Source organism: Macaca mulatta, chromosome 20 (assembly GCF_049350105.2).
Source record: "Macaca mulatta isolate MMU2019108-1 chromosome 20, T2T-MMU8v2.0, whole genome shotgun sequence".
NCBI classification, from domain to species: Eukaryota; Metazoa; Chordata; class Mammalia; order Primates; family Cercopithecidae; genus Macaca; species Macaca mulatta.
Genome location: NC_133425.1, coordinates 24,115,788 through 24,132,099, shown reverse-complemented (window position 1 = coordinate 24,132,099; position 16,312 = coordinate 24,115,788). Strand labels below are relative to the sequence as shown.

At 36.9% G+C, this 16,312-nt stretch overlaps 1 protein-coding gene across 2 annotated transcripts in view; it reads right to left on the bottom strand.

Moving 5' to 3' along the window:
- Nucleotides 1-287: 287 nt before the first annotated feature.
- Nucleotides 288-16,312, bottom strand: part of RBBP6 (RB binding protein 6, ubiquitin ligase) — a 32,723-nt gene continuing 16,698 nt past the window's right edge. Inside the window, exons 8-18 of one of the 2 annotated variants that reach the window (XM_015125811.3) lie at nt 13,183-13,355; nt 11,191-11,294; nt 10,738-11,075; nt 9,644-9,740; nt 9,439-9,517; nt 9,275-9,329; nt 8,088-8,156; nt 5,645-6,007; nt 5,256-5,357; nt 2,656-4,407; nt 288-2,277 (exon numbers count right to left, since the gene is read on the bottom strand). In XM_015125811.3, coding sequence (XP_014981297.3) covers nt 708-2,277; nt 2,656-4,407; nt 5,256-5,357; nt 5,645-6,007; nt 8,088-8,156; nt 9,275-9,329; nt 9,439-9,517; nt 9,644-9,740; nt 10,738-11,075; nt 11,191-11,294; nt 13,183-13,355 — 4,702 coding nt within the window. In that variant the 3' untranslated portion in view covers nt 288-707. The remainder of the gene's footprint in view (nt 2,278-2,655; nt 4,408-5,255; nt 5,358-5,644; nt 6,008-8,087; nt 8,157-9,274; nt 9,330-9,438; nt 9,518-9,643; nt 9,741-10,737; nt 11,076-11,190; nt 11,295-13,182; nt 13,356-16,312) is intronic. The other variant, XM_015125812.3, reaches the window with a different exon arrangement.

Genomic DNA, 16,312 nt, shown 5'->3' with positions numbered 1-16,312 from the left:
AAACCACTTTGAAAGTTCAAACTTCTAATTTCTATGTAATGCAAGACGCTCCTAAATTTATTTAACCACATCTCCAATTAATCCTGATTCATTTCTGGCCTCTACCACCTGCCCACCTATGAAGTGTATCTTCAATGTTTAATTTAGAATTTTGTATATTCAGTTTAACTTATATTAAAAACTAAGAATTTTAAAATAGGGAAATGGACTCATACATACAATCTCCGTCTGTGGGTTAAGTATATAAATATGGCACTACTTTCTGTAAATAATGCAAATACTCAACATTTGAAAAGTTTACTGAAAACTTTTATTGTAATCAAAAAGTGACATAACGGGGTTGTAATGAATTCAGCAAATCATTCTGCTGATATTTTAGAACTTATATCAGCTTTTGCCAGGCAATTAAAAAAATTCAAATGTGAAAATTTCACATTACAGTAAACTCCACCCCAACTAATTAATGGTGGTTAAAAATAATAGGCCCTAGCAAAACCTCTCATGTTACATGGTCACAACTCACAATTCTGTACAAAAGTTCGTGTTATAAAGCTCTGATGTAAAAATCAAATAATCAAGCAGCAATATTTTAAGTGCAGCACAGGGTCTTTCCATGTCATTATTTACAAGGCTTGAATCTCTTTACATTATAACAAAATTTAATACAGATGACTTAGTAATTAAGTCAATTTTTAAGATCTGTCCTTTTACACAGTGACAGATTTCACTTTTTGGTCATCTTTCTCCTTCTCCTTTTCTTTATCTTTGTTCTTCTTTGACTTCTTTTTCTTGTGTTTGTGTTTTTGGCTTTTTTCCAATTCCACTTCAGTGCCTGCATGTTTCTTATGCTTCTTATGCTTTTTATGTTTCTTGTGTTTTTTCTTTTCCTTCTTTTTCTTCTTCTTCTTGCTATCCTGACTTTCCGCTGAGCTGGCACTGCTACTGTGGCTTCGGGTCTGGCTTCCAGAAGGACTGTGGCTTCTGCTGGGGCTGACGCTGGGGCTGCTGTGGCTCTGGTTCCTGCTTATGCCCACCTGGACAACTGCTGCTGTGTCCAGGTTCTCTTTCGCTTTCTCCACTATTTTATCTTTCAGGTCCTTAGAAATGTTTCCTGAAGTTTCCTCTTCTTTTACAGAAACATTACTTTCACTGTCACTTTCATTATAGTCTGGTTCAAAAGCAGCTTCATCAGTTTCTCTAGTTAAGTCAGAGGAAAGTCTGGAGGAATGACTCAACTGGGGTTTAGGCTTGGCAGTATTCTTGTCAATTTGCCCAGTAATTTGCTCTTTTTCAACCTGTGTCTCTGGTGGGTTAAGTATATAAAGTAGTTTATTGCCACTTGACTCTTTATTGTTCCTTGCTTCTAATACATGCTTCTCACGATCCTTACAAGGATTTTTATCTACAGACTTTGTCTCTTCATTTGGGCGTTTAGTATCATAAGTGGCTTTGTGATCATGAGGTTTTCTGTCTCTTGAAGGACTAGAATTACTTTTTTTGGAATCTCCTGTTCCTTTTTTAGGCAAATCTCTCTCTTCCCTTGGCTTATTTTTCTGTCCAGATGCAGAATCTTTATTCCGAGAAGGAGAGTCTTTTCTTCTTGTTAATTCATTCTTTTCATCTCTACGTTTGGAACTTGAATACTCTCTGGTGTCATAGTCAGTTTTTTTGTCTCTATTGGGAGTGAAGTCTTTATTTGAGGAAGCACGAGTGGAATCATGTTTATCTGAAGTTCTAGCCTCTTTGGAAGATTGAGACAGACTTTTAAAATTTCCTTGTTCATTCAGACGGTCCAAATTACTCTCTTTCTCTGGCTGAGTGTTGTTCTTCCTCTTTTCAGCGTTTTCCTTTTCCAACACTGAATAATCTCGATCTTTGGTTTTCCCTTTTTCACTAGATGCAGAGTTTTTTGAACTTTTAACCTCGTGTTGTATGATTTCATGGCTCACGTCCTTGGTGAATTTCTGAATTTTCTCTGATGGCTCACTTTCTTTCTCAGGATACTTGACTATATTTGATGGCTTGGTACTAACATTTTTTATAACACTAGCGGGTTTTCCTACACTTGATATAGGCTGTGTGGATTTAACATCTTCTTCTTCAGATTCAAAGTCATCTTTATCCCATTTGGATTGAGGAACCTGAATCATAATGATAACATCTTCAGCTGGTGCTGTATTGTCATTATTATATTCTTCCATCGTTTTAATCACAGTTCGCTTTGTATCTGTTTTTTCTTCAGATTTCCGCACAGGACTGCCTCCAGTTGAGCTCGTACTAAAAAGAATAACAATATTTTTAATTAATGAAGAATTTATTAATTATAAAACATTGATAAATATAAAAATGCTAACTTAAACACAAATGTCCTTTTAACTTAAAAAACAACAACAACAAAAAAAAACTTATTCTGCCCTAAGGAAGACACACAATTTAAGATTATGATTGTATAAACACAAATGTGGCTCACCCCCAAAATCTACTTATAACCTTGTCTTTAGCAATTCCTTTCTTCAAAGACAACAAAAGACTAAATAAAACCAGCCTACTTCCCTAGATCAGCACATTCATAATATAGAAAGCACAAGCATGGGTAAAACTGAAGAAAATCCTTCCCCCAACAAACTTCCACACCCACCCCCTACATTCAGATACCTGGTATAATCCACTAGAGTTGAGCTGGATCCTTCAGTTCCAGTCACTTTTCGTCTGACCTTTGCTTTGACTTTTTCTTGTTTAACTTTGCTAGATGTTGACTCCAACTTTTCACAGGGTTCTTTTGTGTTAGATATATTTTCTGTACTTCCAATTTTCTTCCCAGTTTCTCTGTTGAGTTTGATTTTTTTGGCTGGCGCAGTTGAAGAAATTTTGTCCTTTTCAGGGGTCCTATCCATTTTTTCAATATCAGGTTCCATTTTGCGCTTTGGTGATGGTTTCACTATTTCAGTCACTTCTAGTTTCGAGATTTTCATTGAAGAAGACTCAAAATCCTTATCTACACCTTTTTCCTCAGTTTTTCTTTTTCTTTTTTCTCCCTTATTATCAAGTGGTTTGTTTTTCTCATTAGGCTTCTTGGCCTTTTCTTCCTTAGTTGTTAGCTTTTCTGATTTGACATCTTTGGAATAGTCCTTCTTCACTTTTTCCTCTTTGAGTGGTTTTGTTTCTTGGTGTTCTTTTGCTGATTTAGAGTGAGCTTTTCTGGGCGTTCCAGTGATTTTTTCATCCTTCTGAGAGGAAGATGATGATTTAGCATTGTCAGTCTTTGGAGTCTCCTCTTTGGCTTTTTTAAGTGGAGGTTCAGATCGAGGAGATTTCTCACGTTCTCCATCTACTTTTTCTTGGGGTCCTTTAGCAGGTTTTACAATATTTTCTTTTTTGGACACAGCAGATCCATCATTCTTCCGTTTGGTTTTATCACCCTTTGTTTTTGGTTTATCCCTTTCTCTCTTGTCTTTTTCAGACACTGATTTAAAAGTGATGGATTCTGCATCCATTGGTTCATCTCTAACAGGTGTGGCATCATCTCTACTTGGGAGAACAAACAGTGAGTCTGTTTTATTTTCTTCAACACCTGTAGGTTCTCTTGATTTCCTAGAAGTCTCTAATAACTCTGGGTTCAGAAAACCCTCACTTTCTTCCCCTTTTCTTCTTTTTCTGTGTTTCTTATGCTTATTCCCTTTACCATCTCCTGGAGCGTTTTCACTCTCCTTCTCTTTTGACTTTGTATTATCCTTCTGATTGTGACCATCTCTTGCTGAAAGCTTTTCTGGATAGTTGCTACCTATGTTTCGACTTCTATGTTGCCCACCAACATAATCTTCTCTGCGGCCTCTTGTGAAGGGAGAATTCCTGATGTTAAGTGGTAAAAATCTCTCTGGAGAAAAGTTCTCTCTATTTGCTGAGGGTCTAGGCTGTGCTCCAGCAGCAAAACCTTTATAATATTTTTCATACCACTCTCTATATTTTCTCTCCCATTCTCGATAGCGTTCTTTTTCAAATGGGTCTCTAAAGTCAACACTCCTCCCATAATAGGCTTTCATGTCATATGGTGGTGGAACTTCTCTGTATCTATTAAAATATTCACGTTCCGTTTCCCCTTGAGGTACGTTACGTTTATTAGGAGACTGTCCCCTAAACGCTTGAGGAGATCTTGATCGTGAATGATAGCGTCTATAAGGGGGTGACCTTGACCTAGATCGATGATATCCATGAGATCTAGACCGTGAACGGTAATTGCGGCTCTTGCCTCTGCCTCTTCTGGGGTATGGAGGTGACCGTGAATAGGAACGAGAATGTGAGCGGCTGAATGATCGAGAATAAGAGCGTGAACGTGTTGAACCAGATCTTGATTTAGAATAAGTATATGAACTTCTTGAATACGAAGAACCACTATAGGGAGATTTAGACCTAAAAACAAAACAAAACAATAGTTGATAGTTGAGAAATATATACAAAATAAAACACAAACTCTCAGATTCTAGCATTCTTTCCTCACGGTTTCATCTGTCTTTATATCAAATTTCATCTTAGATGATTAAAGAGGCATAGTGACCTCTACTGGAATGGAATAAAGTACACAAATCAGAGCAATCACTTGTTACAAAACAAAAGTGAAGTCTTAACAATTAGAGTGAAGTGCATTAATGTACCGTGAGTTATATGAGCTAACTAACATTAAACAAAATGTCAATTAATTTTAAATTTCACTTCCTATCTGAATATTGAAGTAGGAGTCTGTTTTTTGTCCTATACTGGCCAACAGCCTAGTTGTAAAAGAAACATTTCAAGTGTAAGGCTAAAAAATAAAGTCTTTTAAACAAACTTCCAGGGAATTTTTATAATTCACTTTTTCTATCAATAAAGCAATTCGTGTTCTATTACTGCTTCATAATTACACAGGTTAATGTTCCAGCAAGAAGCTGTAGCCTTATGGTAAAAGGGTCCTGAGAACTGTTCTTTGGCTATTCCCCTATTTCTTTCCTTCCAAAAACATTTCCCAATTATTTGATACTATAAATAACTTCAAGGGACAAGGGCAATTTAATCCCCACAACTGTTAGTTCTACACAATAGAATTTACACTGAGACATTATTTCAATGAACAGATATTGGGAAATAAGCTACATCTTCACTTCTACACACCTAGACCGAATCAGAAAAATTCGTAAGTGCAATGTTCTTTATATCCATAGCTAATCCCTGGATATTCAAAGTCCCATTTGTAATTCTGTTGTGAAGGCTTGCAAAACACTAACCTGGAAAATGAGCGCCTACGCTCCTTTTGAATCTTTTTGTATTCCATCAATTCCTTAGCAAAATCATTTGTAAACTCATCTAGCTTGGACTTTTTCTTTTCCCTAGTAAAATAAAGTTAAAGAGTGAAAGTTAACAAAAACCATTTAAGAAAACTAACAAGACAAATGTAATTAGATCATGAATGAAATGAATGAAATTGCCATTAGTTTTCCACTTTAAAACTATAAACTAGGAATCCCTGAGGAAGTTGCTTGTATGGCTTTGGTTTAAATTTTAGGTGAATTTCTCATACTAACTGGAAACACTGGAAAACGTTTCCAGACACCTATTTAATGTTATTATCAGAAAATGAAAAAAGTGTATAATAATTTCAAATTAGAATACATACTCTTCTTTTAGTCGTCGCTGCTCTCTATAGAATTCTTCCCTGGACAAAGGTGGTGCTTGTGTTGTTGGGATGGTATTTGAATGAGCTGTCTGCACTCCTGATGATACCCAAGGTGTTGATAAATTGGTAGGAGCTGGAGGAAACCCTGGAGGAGGGACACTATACCCAGCAGGTGGTGGCTGGCCAGGAGGAAACTGAGGAGAAAACTGTGGAGGAGGAACACCCGTAGGGAGAGGAAGTGTATGGGGAGGAGGCGGATACAAAGGAGGTGGTGGAACAGGTACAAAGACTGGAGTTGCTGGTAGTGACGGGCCTTGAGTCCTCTGTGATCTTTCGCTGTGGTGTCGCCCACGGTTTATACTTCTGGAGAAATAAATTCCAAGATATTACTTCTTCAAACTAAAGTCATCTGAGACAAGTAAGCTTATCTTTTCTATCCATAATTATTTTCAAACTTAAAAACAGTGGAATAGAACCAACTATTCAACTAGTATAGAAACATTAGTACAATTTATTTATAAAAATAACTCTGCAACATAACATAATTCTTAAGGCCATGTATTGACTGAGATGATGCAAGTTTATAGGACCTTTTCTACATGGAAATATTGTATTTAAAAGTTCTCTTTTATGAAGTTCAGATTGATTATCACTCCACTAATTACTACCTGTTACTTCCTAAACTGTCTTTTGAAGGAACTGACAGATTAATGCTGCTGTGACCTAGCTCTCCCCAAAAGTTTACTTATTTATTTTTGAGACAGAGTCTCACTCTGTCGTCCAGGCTGGACTAAGTGGTGCAATCTTGGCATACTGCAACCTCCACCTCCTGAGTTCAAGTGAATTCTCCTGCCTCAGCCTCGCAAGTAGCTGGGACTACAGACGCGTGCCACCATGCCCAGCTAATTTTTGTATTTTTAGTAGAGACAGGGTTTCACCATGTTGGGCAGGCTGGTCTCAAACTCCTGACCTCAGGTGATATGCCCAAAGTGCTGGGATTACAGGTGAGAGCCACCACACCCGGCCCCAAAAGTTTAAATGAAGGAAAACCACCTACTGTAACTTCTTTTTTGAGGGAGGAAGCGGGTGAAGATCATACAAAGCAGAATAAACTCTAGTTTTAACTTCTATAATTAACAATGAAAATATCAAGGCTTTCTCTCAAAGAGAAAGCATTCTCCTTTTTTTGGAGACAGGGTCTCGCTCTGTCCCCCACGCTAAAGTACATTGATGTGGTTATAGCTCACGGCAGCCTTGACCTCCTAAGCTTAAGTGATCCTCCTGCCTCAGCTCCCCAGGTAGCTGGGACCACAGGTGCATGCCACTATGTCTGGCTAATTTTTAATTTTTTTTTCTTGGTAGAGACAGAGTCTTGCTATGTTAACCAGGCTAATTTTGAACTTCAGGCCTCAAGCAATCCTCCCCCATCAGCCTCCCACAGCTCTAAAATTACCAGCATGAGCCATTATGCCTGGCCAAAACTCTTTTTATAAAGTTTTGGAGACCCCTTTATCCTGGTGGTGATTATAAACTAGACTAGCAGTTCTCAACTTTTTGGCACCAGGGAGCTGTTTTGTGGAAGACAATTTTTCCATGGACGGGGGTGGGGGGTGGTTTCGGGATGAAACTGTTCCACCTTACAGGATCAGGCATTACATTCTCATAAGGAGCGTGCAACCCAGATCCTTCACATGCGCAGTTCACAACAGGGTTCCATGCTTCTATGAGAATCTTAATGTCACCACTGAACTGACAGGAGGTGGAGCTCAGGTGGTAATGCTTGCTCACCTGCTGTTCACCTCCTGCTGTGTTGCCCAGTTCCTAACAGGCCAAGGATGGGTACTGGTCTGTGGCCCACGGTTGGGGACCCCTGACCTAGACAGTAAGATTCTTACTTCTCAGATTAATATTGCTTGTACCTGCCCACCAGGGCAGAAGCCTCTAACAATCTCCTGTCTCTTCTTTTGGAAAAGAGAAGGTGGGAGATGATTGGGACAGTGGAGTATAGAAGAGAAATAAATGCAATTCTTGTTCACAGTTGGGAGCTGAGCTTGTTAGCTTTCATCTTAAATTGGTATCTTCAATATTGTCTGAGCCTTAATGACTTTCTTCTACTTCCAAGAGGGTAAATGCAAGCCAATATTCTGCTGTTTGCTGACTGGGAGAAAGTAATCACTGGGAAGGAATATTAAAAATGTCTTAAAAACCATCATTTAAGATACTATATATTATTCTTTTCTAGCCCTCTTTAAAGACAACTACCCAGGACTTAAGAGGGATAAACACAATACAAACAAATGACCCCCTTCCCTCCTGCCACTGCTGTGCTTTTATTTCTTTGGTATTATATTTTTCTTTGGTGATACATACACACACACACACACACACACACATATATATATAAAATAAGATGATTATTTTCCAAGATTTTTAGTATGCCTACCTGTAGCAGCTCCTCTCCCCTCTTCTAATTTGTTGTGGTGGAGAAACCAGATAGCCGAGTTTGTTGGAACTGTGTGGGAGAAAAAAAAAAAAAAGGCTCAAGTATTTCTCCACAGGTATAATACATGACCTTTCCATGCATAGATGTTAAGACACCAATTTTAACTGCTCTGAAAACTTTTTCCTACTCCCCAATTCTTAAACTTGTTTCGGATAGAGAGCTGAAAAAATATTATATTTTCTTAAAACTAATTTTCCTCCACCAATTAACTGTATCATAACAATAACTAGACCTCAAAAGAGATCACTTTATGTAATATTATATTTTAATTGGCATTCTATAAATTACTCTGTGAACTTATTGTTATATAGAAGGAAAAGAGCCCTTTTGTCTGCTGGGCACAATGAAGTCATTTTACATGTTAAGGTAGGTAGTGTCATTCCAAATCCAAATGAGGAAATGGATGTTAGGGAGTAAAACCACATGACCACTGTCATGCAGCTAGGAAACGAAGGAGATGGGATTCAAATCCAAGTCTACCTGTTTCTAAATCCTATGCTCCTTCTACTGATTTATCCTACTAGTAACTCATACTTTTAAGAATATGTCAGTTTTCAACTGGATTATATAAACAGAAATAATTATATAAATAAAAATACATTAAGTCAGTCTGCCGATTTTCAATGCCATAAAACATCCCACAGAGAAAATCAAAGTTCTTTGTATTATAGGGTGGAAAAAACACATCCTGTAGAATAAAAGACTTCATTTCAGACAAAAAATTTTTGTTTGGTAGATGTTAATCTTATTATGTATGCACTCAAATCAAACTTTGATCATCCAATCTAAGGATAGAAGAAGTTAAACCTACTAGGAAAATAACTGACACCATATTTAAAATAACTTTTCAAGTAATCTTATCTACTCGTTAACTGAAGTCCTGTCAAGATCCCCATTTGTTGGACATGAAAGTAGAAAAAAACTTTAAAAATTCTGTATTTTAGAAAAGATTTACTCATTTTTTAAAAAAACCCTCATATAAGCTTGAATTTTGAATTTTACAAAAAAAAAGTTAATCTGGCACATGAAAGTTTACAATAAAGAGCAGCGACCGGCTGCCTAGTTTGGACCTTCCATCATCTAGTTTGCAGGCAATCATCAGAAGATTATTGTAAACATCTACTCACTGTTCCCAGCCTGGTCGACCACCACCTGGACGAGCAGTATTTATTCTTACTGGACCTAGAAGCAAAAAAATAAAAACAGTAGGTAAATATAAAATTGCACATTAAATCAAGCTAAAATTATTTTTTAAAGGGAAAAAAGTCTAAACCAAAGTCACCTTACTTACCAGTTGTGGGGATCAATTGTCCGTGCAATAAGGACTGTCCAAGCAAAGACGGGGTTCCAAGAACAGGCACCTGGTAACCCTTTAGAAACAATCACAAATAAACAGAAATAGTTAATAATAATAAAAAAAAAGAGGTAAAAACAAAACCAGAACAACAAAACCCTACTGTAAAAAAATCCCAAATTAAAGCATCAGTAAAATTTACCTTCTCTTCCATAAGAGCGGTAATTGCAATTGAGGAGGTTCCCTTTGAGTGCTCTGATGCAAGAGCTGCAGCTGGCAATATTTTATTATCAGAATCCCTTAAAAAAATATAAATTATAATACATTAAAAATCATCAGAAATGGACAATTAAGAGTAAAAAATGTGCTGCTGTTTACCCATCACCTGCAGTAAGATCAGTTACGTGAAAGATGATGAATACTTTTGAGAAACATGACAGAAGGCTGAAACTTTGAAGAGTTCTCTATATCTAAGTGGAAAAGTAAAATGAAGGACCCTCAAGAAGATATGATACTTATGACAGAAATCACTTGCAAGAAAAGCAAAACTTAAAGAAAATCAAATTGTGGCCTATGAAGACAAAAATCCCCCTAGGATTAGGAGTTAAGTTTTAGCTCTAGCTCTACCACTAAACTGAAAGGATAATCTTGGGCCAGCCATAGAACTCTCTGGCCTATTCCCACTATCAACCAAATACATTTCACCAGATCAGTGGAATTTCTTAAATGTAAATGTAAAGGTCTCATCCTAAAGATTTTGCTTCAATATGTCTGAAATGGGCCTCTGACACCTATTTTTTTTTTTTTTTTTAAGAATTTATGAGTCATTAAACTACATGGACAACTGTCTCATTTCTGAAGTGGCAGGCTATGAGTTTTCACTATTATCCTACATAATAACGATGCTCCACAACAATCACTATTTCTGACTTCTCTACCTATCCAAATTGTTCTTACTCAAAACTACTCCTATCCAAAACTATCATTATGACCACGAGTGAATTCTTCCACCTCTGTTAAGTTCAGAGCTGTTATGGTATATGGAACATTCAAGGTTTAACAGGAGCTGGTTGCACCCTGTGTAGTATTTGACCTCGGGATGCTTAATCCTCATTTGCCAAATGAATCTCCTTTGTTTTCCTCTTCCCCCAATAAGACTAAGTCATTTCTTACAAGTCATCCCACATTACTAAGCACAGTGGTCCACTAAGAAAGCTGTTAAAGTGATACTCAACAACAAAACACTACATCATTGACCTCATTTGGTTTCTAACAGTGAAAAATACATAGGCTTACCGAAAAGGTCCATCTGATTTTTCTGAATGAACTGATATTGATACTGTTGCAGTTATATCAGGTACAGGAGCTGGAGCAGAAGATGGATTTCCAGACACAGGAGGGGCCAAGGAAGACTGATTAGAAGTTAATGAAGATATAGAGGGAGTTGGGTGAGTTGATGAAGATGTCACTGGAATCATAAGAGGATCTTGTTGTCTTGATATTGGAGATCTCATCAGAGGCTGCAGGTTCCTCTGAATCAGTGGTCTTGGAGGTGGTATTGGGGGTGGTGGAGGAGGTAACTGTTTTCGTAGTCTTTTTGTATAACCAGTTTCATTTTTGAAGTTATTAACAGCCTACAGATACCAAGCATAATAATGCAGAAAAATGTTATGCAGTATTCACTGAAGTACAGTTAAATCAGTTAAAGAGTAAAAAGAATTTTTTCATAAAATGGATACAAAGATTTACCTGTCGTAAAAATTTATTGGCAATTAAAGCATCAGGAGAAACATCATTTTGATGACACGTTGGACATGTATGCTCATCTGACTCCAGGAGTGCTGTTCTTATACCTATGTGTAAGATTTCAAATATTAATAAAAGCATAGTAGGAACTCAGTGTTTACGAAATGAATTAAAAGGATGGTCCACATTTGTTCAGTTACATTACTGTTTTCCAAGCACGTTGTGCTAATCATTTCTTAGATTAAGAAACTTAAGTAAAATCTCCCATCTTAAGTATCCCTCTGCTCTTTTCTGTATGACCTATGCTACTCTAAAAAGAGAAGTCATAGCTGGGTGTACTGGCATGTGCCTGTCATCCCAGCTCCTGGAGAGGCTGAGACAGGAGAATCACTTGAGCCCAAAAATTCAAGGTCAGCCTGGGGCAAAATAGAAAGGATCCCTCACCTCATCTTTTTTTTTTTTTAAAGGACACATTTAAACAAATGTCTGAATTGCCAGCAAAAGCACTCTTTGTTTAGCTAGTAACTGGAATATTGCAGAAAACAAAAGAGAAGTATGAGATAGTCTAGAAAGGCAAAAATTTTACATGGCTAAGTTGGGGTTTTTATTCTAGCAAGGAAATGAGAGATCTACAGCACAGTACATGGCAGCAACACTAAATTACAGATATGAAGATTATGCTTCAATGTAGTAAAACTCCAGTAATATCAAGTGGTTTGTTAAATCTAAGATATACTCTGAAACAAGTCTTTAGCAACCTCTTCTTGATTTTGGTCTTCACTGAAGAGGTCAAAAAATACAGATTTACAGGTATCCAAACCGGGACCCTCTGAAGATAACAAAATCTGTAGATGTTCAAGTCCCTCAACTGCCCCAAAGGCATAGTATTTGCATGTAACTACTATGTACATCCGCCAGTATACTTTAAATAATTTCTAGATTGCTTGTAATACCTGCTGCAATATAAATACTATGTAACTAATTAATACTCTTATTTTAAAATCTGTATTAGTCTTTACTATTATATTAGTTTTTACTGTTTCCTTCCCCCCAAATATTTATGATCTGTGGTTGGTTGAATCTGCAGATGCAGAACCATGTGTATGAGGACTATATATTTCAAAACTACCTTTAAAAATGAAAAAGGCCAGAGCAGGCTTGAGCATATTTTCGGGTTAACACTGATTTATTCTGTGTAAGAAGGCACAAACTTAGGATAAGAGGCAGGAAAAAACTAAGTGCTAATATAAGTGATTTAAAAAGTCACAACTGCATGGTAAATGCTGGGTAATAAGTATGTCTACAGACGCCGGGCGGTGGCTCAAGCCTGTAATCCCAGCACTTTTGGGAGACTGAGGTGGGCAGCTCACGAGGTCAGGAGATCAAGACCATCCTGGCTAACATGGTGAAACCCCGACTCTACTAAAAATACAAAAAATTAGCCGGGCGTGGTGGCGGGCGCCTGTAGTCCCAGCTACTTGGGAGGCTGAGGCAGGAGAATGGCGTGAACCCGGGAGGCAGACCTTGCAGTGAGCCGAGATCACGCCACTGCACTCCAACCTGGGAGACAGTGAGAAGCAGGTCTTAATACACTTAGAAATATTAGGATAAGCTATTCACAATCCAGGAAAAGGATTTAGATACCACTTAAAAATACTTCCAGAATTATATAAGGCCCAAAAAGGTTTTAAAATTCTGGATACCACTTAAAACATATAGAAAACAAAGTCTGTATTAAGAAAAACACCTCAGTATAGTCACCCTGACAAAGGTAGAGAAGGTGTTCAATTCTAGTATTTAATAGGACAAAGAGGTTATTGTATAAAAAAGATAACAGCAACAAAAACAGACTTCTCACTACTAAATGCTCATTGATCAACACTTGTCATCAACATTATTAATTTTATTATTAAAATATATGAGGTTGGGAAGAGCCATTCCAAGTAAATACAAATATTCTAAAATATACATCTTCCAAGATTCAGCATTTCTTACATTCATCACAGTAACTGTTTCCACAGCAGGGAATCACAACAGCATCAGTCATAATATCCTTGCAGATGAGACACAACAATTCATCTGGGATAGGATCATCTTCTTCTGAGGAAGAAGATGGCTCCTCTGGTAAGAAGGGAGGTTTCTCTTTCTTCCCAATTGCATATGCTTCTCTGTAAAAGAAGGTTTTAGTGTTTCACCATTGTTAAGAAGGCAGAGTATTCATGCTACATGTTCTACTATTACATGATCGGAACACATAATTCAGCACAATGCTAAATTACTTTTGACAAGCACCGTATCTTCTAAAATAAGGGAGTAATTATGTACAACCTCACTCTAAACAAAGACACAAAAGTCTAAACAAGTATAACAAAAAGAAGCAAGGAAATGCTATAAAAACAATAAAAGGACCTTAGAACCCACAACTCTAAGAACTGTGGGCCAGAAATAAAGCAACATGTTCTGTGCCATAAACTTCTATTTAAGTGACAAAGACAAGACTTGAATTTAGACAACACCATAATCACAATTTTTCCTACTCTATCAAGTTTCTTGAAAAAAATAAAAATTAAAATTAAAAATCCCCAAAAATCTCCCCTTCTCCATATCCCAAAAGTCCCTCAAACCTGTGAAGGTATTGGAGTAAATGCCACAAGATGGGAAATTAAAATTAGTACTGACATCATACAATTAAGGAAAGATAGTTCAAAGGAAATATTATGTCATTGCCACACAAATAATTAATAAAATGAGATACCAAAACCCATGATCTACTTATTAGTATTTTAAGAGAGGTTAATCAATTTATAGTCAATTAAGAAGCATTAGTGACTTAAATGATCAAAATATGTGTTACAAAATTGTAAAGTAACACCTCATTAGACATTCTAGGTCCAGTTTTTTGTAGAAATGCATTTTGCAGAAATGTTGGGCATTAAATATAGTATTAAAAAAATAAAAATAGCTATTCTCAGACTTGTCACCATTGCTTCTACACCCCCATCTTCTCTGTAATCAGGCAAATTTGCAAAACACAGGTATCCCTAGAGAAACCCTTTCTATTTCATTCAGGAACAGAGTGTGTTTATCTCAATGCTGAAAATGAAAGAATCTCGGCTGTACAGAGTAGGGTACCTTAGGTGTGTTATTTGTGTTGCAGTTGCTCCATAGACATCACCACGATTCCAGAAATAAGTATCAATTTGCTTATGCCCCATTGTTCCCAATTTGTGAAAGAGGAGTCTCCCACTGCCCAAAAGAGAGAAAAAAGAAAAAAAAAAAAAAGAAAAAAAAGAGGAGAACAGAGGATAGAAAAAGAAACAGAAGAAGAGTCTGAGTTGCTTATCAGTGGTGTTAGTGAAGAGGGTGAAAGTTTCATTTAAAATATTTGGATTCCCATCTTTCCCCAGTATTTGCTGTGTGTCTGGCACAATTGGGCATTTGTATTTCAGCATTCAAAAGCAATGAAGTTAATTATTAGTTAGGGTTTACAGGTGATACTAATTTTTCCGACACAAATTTTTATTTAAAAATTTTACATAATATAGATGAAGCGGTCTGCTCTTGTGTCTGTAAAAAGAATCAATTTCAAGCTAAAGTTGTTTGGAAACATCTATGAAATGTCTCTGAATTAGAAACAGCATAACAACAGACTGTTCAATGATGAACCACAAAAACACAGGATGGTGACTGATAAAAAATAGATGGGGGTGAAGTTGAGGAAGTGAGCAGGGTTGGGAGTTTAGGAAAACATTCTTATCTGTGAACGAAAACACTATTTACTAAAGTACATATTCAAAAACACAAGATCTTTTCAATACCATTCTACGGCATAGCTATTTTCATCATCATCCCCACCTGCTCACTACACTACACTTCAACAATATTTATAGCATGAAGCCGAGGAAAACTGTTCTTTTATATATATATATATATATACACACACACATATATATATATTTTTTGTCACTGAGAACATGAACACCTATTCTGTAAATTGATGCCCTGAGGATCCTCTAACTTCACAATCTCCTGTACAACCTGTTAAAAATGTAGAATCAGGGTCTTATCACATAACTTCTAAATCAAAATCGGGGGCAGAGCAACCAGGATTTTTTTTTTTTTTTTTTTTTGTCCAAGGTCACTCTATCTGGCCAGTCTTTTAACATGCTTTTGCAGGAGATTCTTATGCTCAACAAAGTTAGAAAACGACAGTCCAAAGAACACTTAATATTGTGTTGTATAGTATATGAATTAACAACTGTTGAAGGTAATCCAAAAAGTAACTGACTACATTAATAAAAGCAGATAAAATGGGAAGTTATCTAGTTGAACCCTGCCACTAAAGTTTCATGTCTGTCCATTTCATTAAAAACTGGTTCATAATATAAATCTGAATACACATTAAAAATGGGCATTAAGGGCCGGGCACGGTGGCTCACGCCTGTAATCCCAGCACTTTGGGAGGCCAAGGCGGGCGGATCATGAGGTCAGGCTAACGTGGTGAAACTCCTAACACATCCTGGCTAACACGGTGAAACTCCGCCGCTACTAAAAAAATACAAAAAATTAGCTGGGCGTGGTGGCAGGTGCCTGTAGTCCCAGCTACTGGGGAGGCTGAGGCAGAAGAATGTTGTGAACCTGGAGGTGGAGCTTGCAGTGAGTCAAGATCGCGCCACTGCACTTCAGCCTGGAGGACACAGCGAGACTTGGTCTCAAAAAAAAAAAAAAAAAAAAAAAAAAAGGCATTAAGGTGTTTTATAGAGCTATAGTTTATCAGAACTAATGGTTTATAAAATAAACCTTACTTGAGAATCTTAAGACTCACATGGCATATCCAAACTTATTCAAGCTACTTCAGTATTTCATTTACGCCTGACACTTAAATTTGCCTCAACATCATGCAGAGCTTTTATTCTTAAGCCTCCTGTTTCTTAAAATGATTACAATCTGTTTTGTTCACTTAAAAATGCGAGTAGCATATATAATAAGAGTATGTGGGAGTATGTATGTGAATGAGGAAGAAAGCAGGGAATGACAGAAAAAGAAAAAATTAGAAGACTACAAGGGAAGTGGCACTCACTGATAACAAAAATCCCCAAATCCATTTTAAATTTGCTTTAAATGG